The sequence below is a fragment of the Bacillus rossius genome, chromosome 15 (assembly GCF_032445375.1).
Source record: "Bacillus rossius redtenbacheri isolate Brsri chromosome 15, Brsri_v3, whole genome shotgun sequence".
Classification (NCBI taxonomy): Eukaryota; Metazoa; Arthropoda; class Insecta; order Phasmatodea; family Bacillidae; genus Bacillus; species Bacillus rossius.
This window is the reverse complement of record NC_086342.1, coordinates 6,943,506-6,958,051: the sequence shown is the minus strand read 5'-3', so window position 1 is coordinate 6,958,051 and position 14,546 is coordinate 6,943,506. Positions and strand designations below refer to the sequence as shown.

The window sequence follows — 14,546 nt, the reverse complement described above, 5'->3', positions numbered from 1 at the left end:
GATTCTGGAAAATTTCTTTGTGAAATGAACAATTAAAGGGTTGAATATTTCAACACCATAGTTTTATTTTTAATTTCTTGTTCATTTTTTTTTATTTTTGAACCTTGCCACCTAGATTTGGATTCTTGGTGGGAAGGGGGGTTTAAATCCAAGGTACTCTTTAGGATTTGAATTCAAGATTCAGATTCGAGAAAATTGGGAACTGAACCATCACTATCTACAAAATATTTCCGTAAATGTGTTTGTGATTTTAATGATCACGTAAAAGTTCATTGGTACGCTATTCACAGGCATACCTAAATAAATGGATGGCCATTAACAACGGTGGTCAAAATGCCAAAACCAAGAACTGAGATAACAGTAATTTGCAAACCTTCATCGTAAAATCTAAATAACAGCTATTTGTCCAAAATAAAATAAAAAAGTAATGGAGCATGCAACCAAAGCAAAAAAATCACAGTTGTTTATAAAGCACGCAAGTTGCAAGAGTTCACCAACCCTATAACTTAAAATTATAAAACAATGGAAAACAATTTTCTAACATGGGATTATTTTGAAAATTAATATTTAGGTATCATTAAAACAAAAAAAATTGTCACTACTTTAATTTTAAAGTGTTATTTATTTTAACTGTGTGAAAGTGTAAATATTGTGTGTATTATAAAATGAACATCGTGTTCTTCTATGTACGTAACATCTGTGTTTTTAAAATTTTTCGGAACACTTCTTCAAATATGGCAGTCGAAAACGCAAGCCAAAACACAACAATCTTGGAAGTTGAACAATACTTGAATTGCATAATTGCAACTTGCGTAGTTTATAAACCAGGCCCAAAACAAAACCTTGCTGGAAGTACAGAAAATAAACACAATCACAATATTTCTGTTTTGGCACTGGGGATGATTGTTGCTGATCGCCGTTCAACGCACGGTGATGGAATGCTTGGGGAGCAATGACGGGACAAATGGCTGAGAGGAACAAAACTACATCATGCAAAAAAATTGACCTGCTCAGTTCAAAATTCTACGACCCTTGAACTTACTTTTTTTTTGTTATATTTTGTCAATCCATTTTCATAACTTCTTATTTTTATTGTGTGTATGTTGCAGAAAAAAATATGACTTTCCAATAAAACTAATAAAAAAAAAATCAACTGTAATTTTTTTTTTTAAATTGTGTCTACTATAAATACGGACAAGATTATATGAGTTGCGATAAAACCAAAATAACAGCACAAAGCATATCAAAACAACATATAACGCCAAAATGCAAGTTAATACAACATTTAACATCAAAAAAGTAACAAAAAACATCAAATCAGTTTGCAATTTGACAAAACTTAACTCAAACCATAAAAAATTTATCTTTTACCATGGTAAATTCATTGAATGTAATTTTTAGCATTATTTTATACCCAAATATATAAACTAAATGGATTGGAAAAAAAATAATATGTTATTCAATCTTGATTCTCGTATTATTTACATATTTTTTTACATTAATCATGTTTGCAGATATTTAAAAAAAAAAATTGCCAATTTTTTTCTGAATACTTTTCAAGGCATGCTTATTACAAATCATTTTATTGAATAAGTGCATCATGTGTCAGTATAAATTAGACTAAGCAAAATAAGTATGTATTAAGAAATATTTAAATATTTCAAAAATAATACATCAATAAAAACAATGTACGAAAATAAAAACATTAAACACCCAAATCTGCTGTTTTAAAAGGGAATTAAACCTAAAAATAAATCCATAAAATCTTGTCCCAACCTACAGCATAGCATTTACGCACTAAACAATATTTAAAAGTGTAAAAAATCTTGAATTGTTAGGAATGTATTAGTTAGTACATAAAATCATAGGTGGATTACATTTGCACAAACCTAAGTAAGCCATAGGTTTTGCTGATATATTAATCAATTGATCAGTTCATTAAGACTTCTATCATCACCAGTTCAAGGCAGAGGAATCAAGGAAATGGACATGATGTTATTTCTTTAGCAAATAAAATACATTCTAAGACGGCACTGTGATGTTATTATTCACTGTTACATACCATTAACATTTACAACCTCATATAACTATAACTGCCAACGTTTAGATGAAGAAATATTCTTCCTTATTTATAACATATTTATACAACTGAGAATTATAGACTAGATAAAAAAAAAATTATACTCTTTAGGTGAAAAATATTTTACAAATTCCCGGAACAGGACAATATTTTGTGAAAATATTGTACACATATAACTTGCGAATCTTGGAATCAACAAAGGTGACAGTTTCGTCACTGAAGACACAGATAGCATAAGCTCATTCTTTGAAGAACTTTGATGCAGAGTTCTCTATAGCACTGATTGTGTTTTTCGATCAAAGTACAATAAATTTGGGCAGCAAAGTAGCTTCCATTGTGCAGTCAATTTTCCAAAAAAACTTTTAGCCATCACAGAACTCCACTCCAAGGTAAAGAAAATTATTTAGTTTAAAAATTTATTTTTAAATATTTTTGAATAACAAGTAACTTCAATCATGGAAACAAATAAGGAATTGTTTGAAATTACCCTAGGTATACCTTACATAAAAAAATGTACATATGTTTATCAGCATGTCTTGAGGCTGAGGGGGAAAAAAAACCACAATTCACGACTTAATAGCCTATCATAATTGACCTATGGATACTATTACAATACAAGTATTTGACGGTGTCTTGAAGTGATATTGAGTAATTGGTAATATGCATGTCACTAATTATATTTTCCTGAAACCATCCATTCTCGTACATTCGTACATAGACATCTCGTGGTCGGAACGAGAGGCATATATATACTATGTATCTTTCCACTTGCTCAAAGCTATCCTCTTGTACATAACTTGTAAGCACACTATAATCTTGCAACAGTCCCGCCAAACTTGTGCCTATGTCAATATGTCTATGTAGTGACATATCAGTTCTAGCGTAATAGTTCACCTGAGGTGACATTCTACTTGGTAGACTACACTAGTAAAATGGTTATGCAATTGGTTTTTGTGAATAAAAATGACATATTTTATTCAGCACTGTGGAACCCCCCTTTTATTACAATGGCCATTGAAAAAATATACCAAAATAAAGGTAAGTGTACAACCAGGGAAAGTAGGTAATAATCAATTCCATAGTATTTTGTCTTCTGTGGCTACTGCTGAATCATTATCATTGAGTTAGACTATGCACTTATCAACTGAGCATAATTTACTTAAATTTTTTAAAATAAAACATTTTAATGATATGCACTTTTGGAATGTCAATTACAACTCAAAAATTTTAATACAATAAATACATTTTAATAAAGAATTACAGAACTGTGAGCTAAATCAATTGACTTTTAAATAAAATTTCAAATGGTTTAGATATAATCACGTGGTAAAGAACGCAAAACAAATGACCAAATGGCAGAAAATACTAGGTTGACATGCAGTCGCAGGCTTGATTTGGCTATAAAGGTCGAGAATGAACGATGACCAAATGAACATAGGGGAACTTACTCAGCCAAACGTTATTTTGGTAACAAAGACACAAATCACTTATTATTATGCACACAACAATTCTAAGTACGTCTAAAACATTCTAGAAACTCATTCCATGTGTTTGAATTAAAATTCACACTAAATTTGCTGCAGAAACAGTGGGAGACCAAGTGACACATTAATAACTTTTGAGACAGAATTTGTATCAGTACATACATATTTCTTATATGCTGATGTCAACCAGGGGCTATGCCCCTCTATAAGCCCGATGTGACCTGCAAACAGTCACCCTTCCATCCCGCCCCCAAACTGCTTAAACCTGCTGCCTGCACGTGTGTACATGTGTTGAGTAATTGTTATGTAAAACCAGTGTCACGTTCCCTTAGTTATGATCATAATTACATTCCAAAGTGTAATTTACATACTTTTAAGATGAAATAATTACATAACTAAATAACATAATTGTAAAAGGATCTCTGTTTTATTATAAGGATATCATTGAAGGGTTTATTTTGCTTTGCCCTCACTGGTAGGTCATCCTGCTCTGAGAAGCAGAAGCAAAGAGCGTGAACGAGTAAGTAAAAGGAAAAATAGTAGTACAGGGTAAAAAATTAGGCAGCTGGCCCAGCAGCTGAACCACAAACTGGAAGAAATACGCCGACGTCGGCCAGTTGACGTTTTTAAATGTCCGCCCTGCGTTCCGGACCCACGAGTTGCCTCTGCACGCGTACCAGTGGATTTCAACATCACACACAAACATCTGTTTAACTAGCACCAGCAAACTGTACAACAATCACAATCTGGTGTTTATTTTACTGTACAAAACTAATCACTAATAACATCCAAATTGGTCTGAGATGACAATGAAACCATAAGTTATTGTCCAGTATTTTTATACTACTTACACAGCTGACGTACACACAAAAATCCTTGCCTAAGTCCACGCACAATGCTCATTTTTCAATCAGCAGGAGCACCAACTACGGATGTACTGTGAAGTTACTAAAAAAAAAAGAATGTTTCTTCGGTGCTTTTGGCAACTACATACATACACAAAATAATCTGGGTTTGACAAAACATTCTAGCGATTCTCCACCCCAATGGCAGAATACGAACTACAGCATAAAAAGATAGGCCTACACTACTTTGGAATGATGATTGGCAAAAAGTATGTAAATAACTGTGACAAGTAGTGCCCTATTTTCACCCATATGTACCTTCATCCAACATTCCAATGGGTACACTGTATCTTCCCGCCAACACGGCCAACCACTACATAGTTTCTATGCAAGATGCTCGTACTTCTGAAGACTAAACAACATACCTAAATTTCCCAACATACAATCACATTTATAAAACTATTAAAAAAACTAACATACAAGGAACTCATGGTACAGTGTGCAAAAAACAATTTTAAATCCCCCAAAAATTTTTCATCCAGAGTTTTTATGCCATTCCCCAAAAACTGTGCACAAAAAACAACAGGCCTATTCAATAATTCACAAATTTGTGCTTGATACACTTAACGCAGAAAAAAGTTTTCCAAAACATAACAATATAACTTACATCAATATTTATTGCTTTAACAAAACCATTCATATTAAAATTTTATTCAATATTGCACTTTTAATACCATAAATAATTTTCTTACGTCACATCAAAGATCAAGTTTTGCATAAAATTTTTACCACTACATGTGTGATGGTTTTAACTTTGTACCAATTTATATGAAACGCAACAATTTTCCTAACATCAATATCTTTCACGAGGAAAAAATTTCCTCCTAATATAAAATACATTTTCCCAGCAAATTCTCTATTATAAAAGGTAACTAGTTAATACGTGGCTATTTTGCAAACCAAACTAATATTGTCATTACTATGTACAAATAGTTCTTTTGCACGACAGATAATATAGTTATAAAATGACAACTTTGCAAAAAAATGTATCCAACAACGACCTTGTTAAAGGGCTGCACCTGTGACGGCGACTGAGTATTAGCTCGGCGTGTCGAGAACAAGGCTCCTGAGGCGCGGGCAGATCAGCTGGGCTTGCGCGGGGCCGCGGCGGCCTGGGCCTTGCGGCAGTTGCACAGCCACTTGATGATGCGGGCGTTGCGCTCCACGATGGAGGGCTGCTCGCACGGCCGGTGCTGGTTGGGGCCCGGGGCGACGCCCCCGCGGAGGGACCCCCCGCTCTCCAGCCCCGGGCCGCAGCCCGCCCAGGGCCCCCAGGCCGTCACCGAGTCCACGGAGCTCACGCTGGAGAAGTACACCGGGGAGGAGGAGCCCGTCGCCTGCGACGAGAGGCACCTGCAACATCGCCCGGGATTGGCTGTGGACTCAGTGGCACTCGCAGACACAACATGGACAGATACACATATGCACTAACGTAACATTAACATAACATAACACTAACACAACATATAATGTAACATTAACATAACACTAACATAACATATAATATAACATTAACAGAACACTAACGTAACATATAATGTAACATTAACATAACACTAACATAACATAACACTAATGTAACATATAATGTAACATTAACATAACATATATAACAGTCACAATATGCATTTACATAACATATTCTACACACAGAAATACAAAATGCAGTTTCATAACATATGTAACAGATAAAAATTGCACTTACATAACATACATAACATGCAGATACATAATATGCACATTTGTAACACACAGGAACACAATATGCACTTACATAGCATTTGTAACACACAGGAACTCAATATGCACTTACATAGCATTTGTAACACACAGACACACAACTTTGCACTTACATAACCTATGTAACACAGACATAAAATATGCATCCACATTACATTTTACTCAGTGATACTCAATATGCACTTACATACATACGTAACACACAGATAAAAAATTTTATGCACTTACATATTATATGTAACACAGATACACTATTTGCCCATACACAATATAGACTTACACCATACACATGATTTCAGAATAATTAGTGTTTGGTTTTTATTAACCGTATTTATTGGTTTACTAACCATTATGGTCATTACTAAATAAACATAATTATTTTTTTGCATTAACTTTAGAATGACTTTGTTTAACCCTGAAAGAGCACAAACACGCAGTATTTCAAAAATGTATTAGTATCGGTCAGTGACGTAGCCAGGATTTGTGTATGGGGGGGGGGGGGGTGTTAAGAAGCATGGCCCCCCCCCCCCCCTGTATTAAAGCAGGGGGGGGGGTCCTCCCCCGGAAAAAAATTTGGATTTTAAGGTGTAAAATAGTGCTATTTTAGCAGTTTTCGGTTCTTCAATTTAAATATTGTAATGGTAATTTTTTTTATTAATTTTAATATGAAATTTGTTTGAGTGATTAATAATAAATTAATTAAAGATTTGGTGCTAAGGGGGGGGGGGGGGGGGGGGTTGAACCCCTAAAACCCCCCCCTCCCTGGCTACGCCCCTGGCATCGGTTCAACGACCCCTGGGCACAAGAAGCGCACCACGTGGGGACCACGGGGGCGGAGCTCACCTGTAGTCGTGGTTGTCGAGGCCCAGGTGCTCGAAGAACAGCTCCAGCTGGGCCACGGAGCGGGGCTGGGGGCGGGCGGGGACCGGTGGGGGGCCCCGCGAGTACCGGTGGCTGATGTCCGACTTGGAGCGCAGGATGGGGCGCCTGCCCTCCCCGGACCTGCTCCAGCACACGTTTCAGGTTGTGAGGGAGCAGTTGGAACAGACACCATTCAAACAGGACCTCACATAAATCTGTAATTAAATTTCCCACGTTTCCTGATTTTACCTAACAAAAAATTTTCAAAGTTTCATTACTTAATTTTTTTTTTTAAATAACTCATCTATTTTTCCGATTGCTCACTCACCACACATATGCAAACATCTGTGAAGTTTCACTGCCAGAGCGTTATATATTTTTTTGAGGGTTTCCAAAGTTAATGTTTATTATTAATTATTGTTGCGTGATTACTATCTAAAGCTGATGCCATGTTCCCTCAATTATATAATTATAATTCGATATTGTTAAATTTTCACTTATCACCCCCCCAAGTTTATGTGTTTCTTCTCTCTCAGCACTTAGAACAATGAGGTAGGACCAGTGCTTGGAACGCACACCATTCCGAATTGTTCATTTACAAACTTTTAAAATTTAAATAATTGCATAAATAAATAATATATCGCTGTAAAAGGATCTCTGTTTCATTATAAGAATATTATTGAAGGGGTTTATTTTTGTTCAGCTCTCACTGGTAGGTCATCACGGGAGACAGCTGGAGGGGAGCAGACACTCGGCGGGGGGCGAGGCACTCACCTGACGAGGGTCGGCGAGTGCACCTCCTCCGCCCCGCTGTCGCTGTAGCTGCTGGGACTGCCCGCATCCCGGCGGCAGTCCTGCCCCGCGCGCCCCTCCCGCCTCTCGGAGCTGCCGGCACACACGCAAGTACAGCGGCTGGCACAGACACTCGAGGATACACTTAAATAACGTATTAACTGTATTCACGTCCCTGCAACGAAAATTCCTAGCTGACACAACCAACCCATCGAATTCTGTCAAGTTGTTCGGACTCCATTATTGTTTTTTTTTTTACATTCTCATAATTCACGCACGATGCATCCTTTTCCTGTCCTCTTTAAGATTTCGCTGCAAATCTATTCCGACGGCTATCTTGCATTGGTTTTTTTTCCGTCACAGATTTCATAACCGGCTATTTACCAAGCGTTATTTTTGACCCGTAAAAAAAATCACGCAAGTTGTCACAAATTTGAACACAGACGGGACCCTTTTCAACTATTAAATAAATAATATTAAGCAGAAATATTTGGGGAATATTTGAGACGAAACATAAAATGCACTAGAGCTTTCAGGATGAATTCACACGGAATGACAGAATATCAAAATAACCAACACTGAGAGTGAAACTGTACACTGTACAGTGAAAATGGCCAGAGGAATGTTTTCACAGTTGACTTAAACTATGAATTACAAACTAGCTAAAAACATTTAAAAATTGTTCAAAATATGTTCTTCGACCACAAAACGAAAGGTTTACCGATGTATCTCACGTTTGTGGTCGGGTGCTAACGGAATGTCTGGTAGGAGTGGTAAAGGGCTATTAATTAAGGCTATTTATTTTTTGCCTCGCTTCTTCCGCCTTGGTCTGGTCGTAGTTGAAGCTCGCTCATGAAAAGTCACATAGGTCAGCTTCCTCCGCACCCTACCGCACCGCACCAATGTGGTTTCCCTCAAAACAGTTTCAATTCGACAAGCAGAAGATGTTCGAAGTGCCATATTCCAAGTGTCTGACGATCAAGGATGGGGGGACGGGGTCTCACCTGCTGCTGGCCAGCTGGCTGCTGGTGGTGGTGTGAGACCGGGAAGTGTTGCCACTGTCGCTGCGCTCCGGCCGTAGCGCGAACACCTCGCTGCTCTGCCCCGCGCTCCCTGCAGCAACAACAACAATCCTAGCTCGCGGCACGCCGAGGTGTCGCCGCGCGGGCCCCAGGGATGGAGGGGAGATGTCACACGACGGGGAACCAACATTTTCAAGTACCCAACAAATTGTTTAAGGATTAAACGATGTTCAAACATATTTCCTAAATTACCAAATGCTAGTATTACTGTTTGTTAAACTATTGTATGATATCATATGTTAAACTCAGTGACATGATCGTCATGGCGTAGTACAGAAAAGAACCAATAGATGGCGATGTTAGTTGTGTTTTTTTTTTTTTAAACTCAGTGACAAGTATTTTTATAGGTTTACGTCAGTGACAGAATTATGCGAATTTGCGAATACAAACTAAAATTGAATTTACTTTGGCTAGGATGTGTGGATTTTACTGATTTCGCTTTGTGTTTTTGGATATCGAGTTTTCTTTTTGTGATTTGTGTGCCCACTTATTAGTTTTTTTTTTATATGAAGTCTTTGTCATTTTTTAAAGTTATAAATATGGAAACTGGCGTTTAGGCTTCTGTTTGTAAATAAAAGTCAGTTGTATCCAGGGGCGCAACAACTAAATTTCCAAAGGAGAGGGCAATATACATTTTTATAAAGAATCATCGATCCCCCCTATTGAAGCGCCCTCCCCTGGGAAAATTTGTATTTCAAGGTGGAAAATGGTGCTATTTAAGCAGTTTGATTATCTAAAAATTGATTACACAGCACTTTCTTTGCCCCCGTTTTCCCCCCCACTTCAAGGTTTCAGAGGGCGGGGGGGGGGAGGCAAAATACCCTTCCCCTCCCCCCCTTGTTGTTGCGCCCCTGGCTGTATCGAGGTTCTTGTAAAGTCATCAGAGACGAGGATGGTGAAATCCCGTCGGGCACACGGCCAGTTGCGAACGAGGCGGTGACCCACCTGCCCGGTGCCTGCTGCACTCTGGTTGGCTCTTGTGCGTCCGGCCCCCGGACGACACGGTGCTCATGGCGTCGCGCGGGGTCGAGCTGGCCGATCGTCTCCGCCGCCTCTCGCTGCTCGACACACCACACCCGCGCCCTCAGCCGGCTACCACTGTCGCGCTAACAGGGTAGCTATCTCACAGGCTACCACTGTCGCACTAACAGGGTAGCTATCTCACAGGCTACCACTGTTGCACTAACAGGGTAGCTATCTCACAGGCTACCACTGTCGCACTAAAAGGGTAGCTATCTCACAGGCTACCACTGTCGCACTAACAGGGTAGCTATCTCACAGCTTCAAAACACATTCAACTTTTTTAGAATTCAATACCTTCGAACTTTATATAATGTTACTAAAGCATCATAACAACTATCATTTTTATGGCATGTAGACTGAATGCTCCCATTACATCAATCATTTATAACAACCTTTTTTCTGTAAATTGAATGTAACCAGAGAACAGTATTTTTTAGACATTATTTGAAGCGAGTGTGCGCATGCTCTTATTTGAGAAAATAGATGTAGGTATCCTATACAGTCATCTGTGAGTGCCTTGAATTTCATATTTGCCACCAGCACGCTCACATTCCTCCTTGTTCAACCAGCAGCGTAGAGAGCACTGTTGAGACAGTCTGCGAGTCATTTGAAGAAAAAAATAACACACGCACACTTTTTTCTTTATGGTGTGAGAATTTCAACAGCGAGTAATACATATATTCTCTCTTTCTCTCTCCGACGTTTTACCCCTTACGCTATACTTACAAGAAGTCAGGGTTTGAATTGCCAAAGAAGTTTCACTTCTATCACACGTACTGAGTTACACATGCTTTTTTTGTTTTATAGAGTAGCTTTTTGAAAATTTAATTTAAACACCATTGTACTATATATCTATTTATAAAGTATATTCCTGCGATGGCTGTGGTCAGAGGCGTAGCTAAGGTGACCGGCGCCCCTGGCCAGAACTGAAAACGGCACCGGCAGCCTACAACTCACGTACATAGTTTCGGTCCCCTACCACGTTCGTGCAACTTCGGATTTCTCTCAACAAAAATTGAAATTTAAAAAAAAATCGAAAGGGTAGGGTTAGGTTAGGTTAGGTCAAGTCAGTCACAAACACGCTCGAACTTCTGATTTAGCGGCTGAAGTGGCGTTTTAATACCTCAAAACAGGCAAATTTTCGGAAAATCTTCGGGAATTCTTGCCAGGGAACCGAAACTGCGCGAGTCGTAGGCTTCCCAAATGGCGCGACCCCTCTTGGATTAAAAGAGGGGTGGGGAGGGGTATAGGGGCGCCCCTCGCCCCCTCTGGGGCGGGGGGCCTGTCCCTGACGCCCACTGTAACCGGGAGGGCGTCTCACCTGGCGGACCACGACTCGCTGGACCCCAGGCTGGTGTCCGGGGAGGAAGGCGTGCTGGTGGCGGGACTGGCGTGCAGGTCCGGGAGCGACTTGTGGTGCACGCTGCAGCCGCCCCCGCCCTTGCCGTGCTCTGGCTGCCCGCGCGGCACGTTCCCGCGCCGCCCCTCGACCCCCACCGCCTGGGGACAACACACCTCGTGACCACCTACATGCTACTTCATTCACCGTGTGGCATCAATACACAACTTAAAAAATATAAATCATTAAATCTATCAGTATTTTAACCAAACCACGACCATAATCTAATGTACTGCATAATTTTTTTTAATAACGATTAAATAAAGCATATAATTGACATAAAATTACACCTTCTACGCCATAATAATAATAATAATAATAATTTAATTCCCATTTTTTTTTACACTTTGTTAACAATATTCACTTAATTAACGAGGGAAATTTAGCATTCGCAAAAGAAAGCTTGTACTTTTGAGTGCATCTCGTCACTTCAAATTACATGCGGTATTTTGACGATTGCAAACATTTGCAAATGTACAACAACCGAGAAATAAATATATAAAATGTAACCTAGGAAACTTTACATTAGTTATGTGAAGATGAAAGTTAAAAAAAGAGCAATTTATTAAAATTCAATATTACGTTTAAAGAAAAACATATAAATTATTATAAATTATAACATTGTTACCTGAATAAATGAAAATATAATTAAATAAAAAATTAGTATTTAAGTAAAGTACAGGTACAAAGTTATAACAATATATAAAGCTTACTTAAATACTAAAGCCATCTCTTCATCAGTTAAATTATGTAGCCAAATATTAACATATTTTTTTCATTTGAAAATGCAACTTTATTCACCATGTAGCATCAAAATACAACTTAAAAAATATATAATTAAATGTATCAATATTTTAACCAAACTAAAATCAAATCTAATATACTTGCATAATTTTTTTTTATAATGATTAAATAAAGCATATAATTAACATAAAAATGAGAAGATAGAGTAGTGTTCATCATATTAAAGAAGAATAACAAAGTTTGTTCTGACATAATTTTCTCTGCTAATAAATTATGAGTAAACTTGAAGAAAACAAATTGCATAAACTGTGTTAGCAGTTTTTTTTTTTTTTTTTTTTTAACTATTTGCTTTAGTCCTAATTTGAGTATTAAAAATTTATATGATCAATTGTTTTTCAATTTTTTTTGTTGCACTACATAACTATTTTTCATTGATATGAAATAAAACCACATGTTAGATTGTACATCTTGTGGTTGAACACAACGAGACAAAAAGCACATGTGCAATAATCTTCATCCAGTCCAATTTCCATCTGAATTTCGTTGCAAGCTTAAAGACAACAATCACCCATTTTTCAAGTATATGTCCTAATGACTTTAAATTCAGCAGGATGTTACTTATACAGTATGTATATATATATATATATATATATATATATATATATATATATATATATATATATATATATATATATAATATCCCAGTTATAAATTTTAATAGCATCAACTGTCAGCATTTTAGTTTTTTTGGTTCAAGGTAACAATTAAAGAGTAACTCAGTTTTAGGTAAGCGCATGCGCGACTACTGCTTCGTTGTTTTCTCCCCTGCAGCGCCACCTACGCAAAAAATGGCGACTCCTGAGCGTAAAGCGTTTTGTGTTCTGCAAATTTGCTAAGGAGTGAATCTGTAATTTCAGCCCTCCACACTGGAATATCTATTTACGAGAGTGGTTGAACGTCCAAGTCACTGACCTTTGGATCGAGAAGACCGAGCTCTTTTTTTTTCGCTGGCCTCCACGTTCAAAACTGTCATTACGCCATGCGATTCTTTTTTTTTTTTTGGGAAATTTTAAAAGATAGTTTCTACGTTTTGCCGCTGTGGTTTTAATGATTTGACAGAGATGGGACACAGACCTGACTTTATGTTGTAACTATAAAGATGCATATATTGAACATTTGTAAGAAAAAACTAGGTTAGTTCACCTTCAGTTTGATGAATGATTTTTTGTAAAAAGTGTTATGATTAGAGACCCGTAAAATTCGCGGATTCGTTTCGCGATAGGATAGAGTCCAAATACTTTTGACATTATTTTGCTTCAGTGATTGGGCCACAGTTTATCTGAAGGACTCTGGGCCAATGAAAAATCTTTAACAGAATAATTAGCGAATCACGATCATTTCAGTCAACAGGTGTTACGAGTCGGTAACCAATCAGCAGATGTAATTTGCACGAGTGCATAGAGGATCATGGAGTCTATACTTTAGGTATTTGAAATCGCGAATTTTACGGGTCTCTAGTTATGATATAGCAGCATTGTTTGACGGGGAGACTCTGTGTTGCACCAGCTGTGAAGGGTGGAGGGAGGAGGGAGGCTCGCTCACGTCATCGTCGTCGTCCCAGAGGCGGCGGTAGCGGCGCTGGCGGTCGGCGCTGAAGAGGTTCTCCTTGGAGTCGGCGTTGAGCAGGCGCCGCAGCTTGGTCTGCAGCTGGTCTCCGGCGGCGGCGTGGTGGGGGCAGGAGCGCCTCTGCGCGGCGTGCACGAGGCGGGGGGAGCGCGGCGGCGGCGCGGGGGGCGGCGCGGACAGCGGGGCGGCGCGCGGGGGCGGGCTCAGCACCACCACGTGCTGCAGGTCTGCGCGGCAACACAGCACCTCAGCCACTCAGGGCTACACACAACGTCCTTCCTTCCAGTTACAGCACCACCACGTGCTGCAAGTCTGGACAGCAACACTTCAGCCACTGAGGGCTACACAGGTTATTGTAATACAACGTACATCCTTCCAATTACAGCACAAGCGACAAAACTGCGTTTTCCGAGTAGTCTTTATTTGATGTCGCGTTGCACGCCTTTCATCCGTGGGACGTCACGGACAGGGGACAGGGGACAGGGGAAGGGGACATGGGACAGAGGACAGGGGACAGGAGACAGTGGAGAGGGGACAGAGGGCACAGGGGACAGAGGGCACAGGGGACAGGGGACAGGAGAGAGGGGAGAGGGGACAGGGGAAGGGGACATGGGACAGAGGACAGGGGACAGGAGACAGTGGACAGGGGACAGGAGACAGTGGAGAGGGGACAGAGGGCACAGGGGACAGAGGGCACAGGGGACAGGGGACAGGAGACAGTGGAGAGGGGACAGGGCACGAGGGGACAGGGGACAGGGAAAAGGGGTTACAGGGGGCTGGCACTCACACTTATTGTCGTCGGGGGGGGCG

General features: G+C 39.3%; 1 protein-coding gene across 1 annotated transcript; it reads right to left on the bottom strand.

Annotated features, from left to right (window-relative positions):
- Positions 1–2,023: 2,023 nt before the first annotated feature.
- On the bottom strand, positions 2,024–14,185 carry LOC134539628 (uncharacterized). Its single transcript, XM_063381813.1, has 8 exons — positions 14,170–14,185; positions 13,713–13,963; positions 11,289–11,467; positions 9,890–10,002; positions 8,867–8,975; positions 7,845–7,955; positions 7,053–7,211; positions 2,024–5,822 (listed from the first exon to the last, which is right to left on the bottom strand). Exons 1-8 carry the CDS (start codon positions 14,183–14,185, stop codon positions 5,552–5,554), a joined length of 1,209 nt encoding a protein of 402 aa, XP_063237883.1. The 3' UTR covers positions 2,024–5,551.
- Positions 14,186–14,546: the final 361 nt, after the last annotated feature.

Coding starts and splice junctions, on each gene's coding strand:
- LOC134539628 (XM_063381813.1), bottom strand. Junction 8,976..9,889: donor GTGCAGCAGGCACCGGGCAG/GTGGGTCACCGC, acceptor TTGTTGCTGCAG/GGAGCGCGGGGCAGAGCAGC. Junction 7,956..8,866: donor AGCCAGCTGGCCAGCAGCAG/GTGAGACCCCGT, acceptor GTGTGCCGGCAG/CTCCGAGAGGCGGGAGGGGC.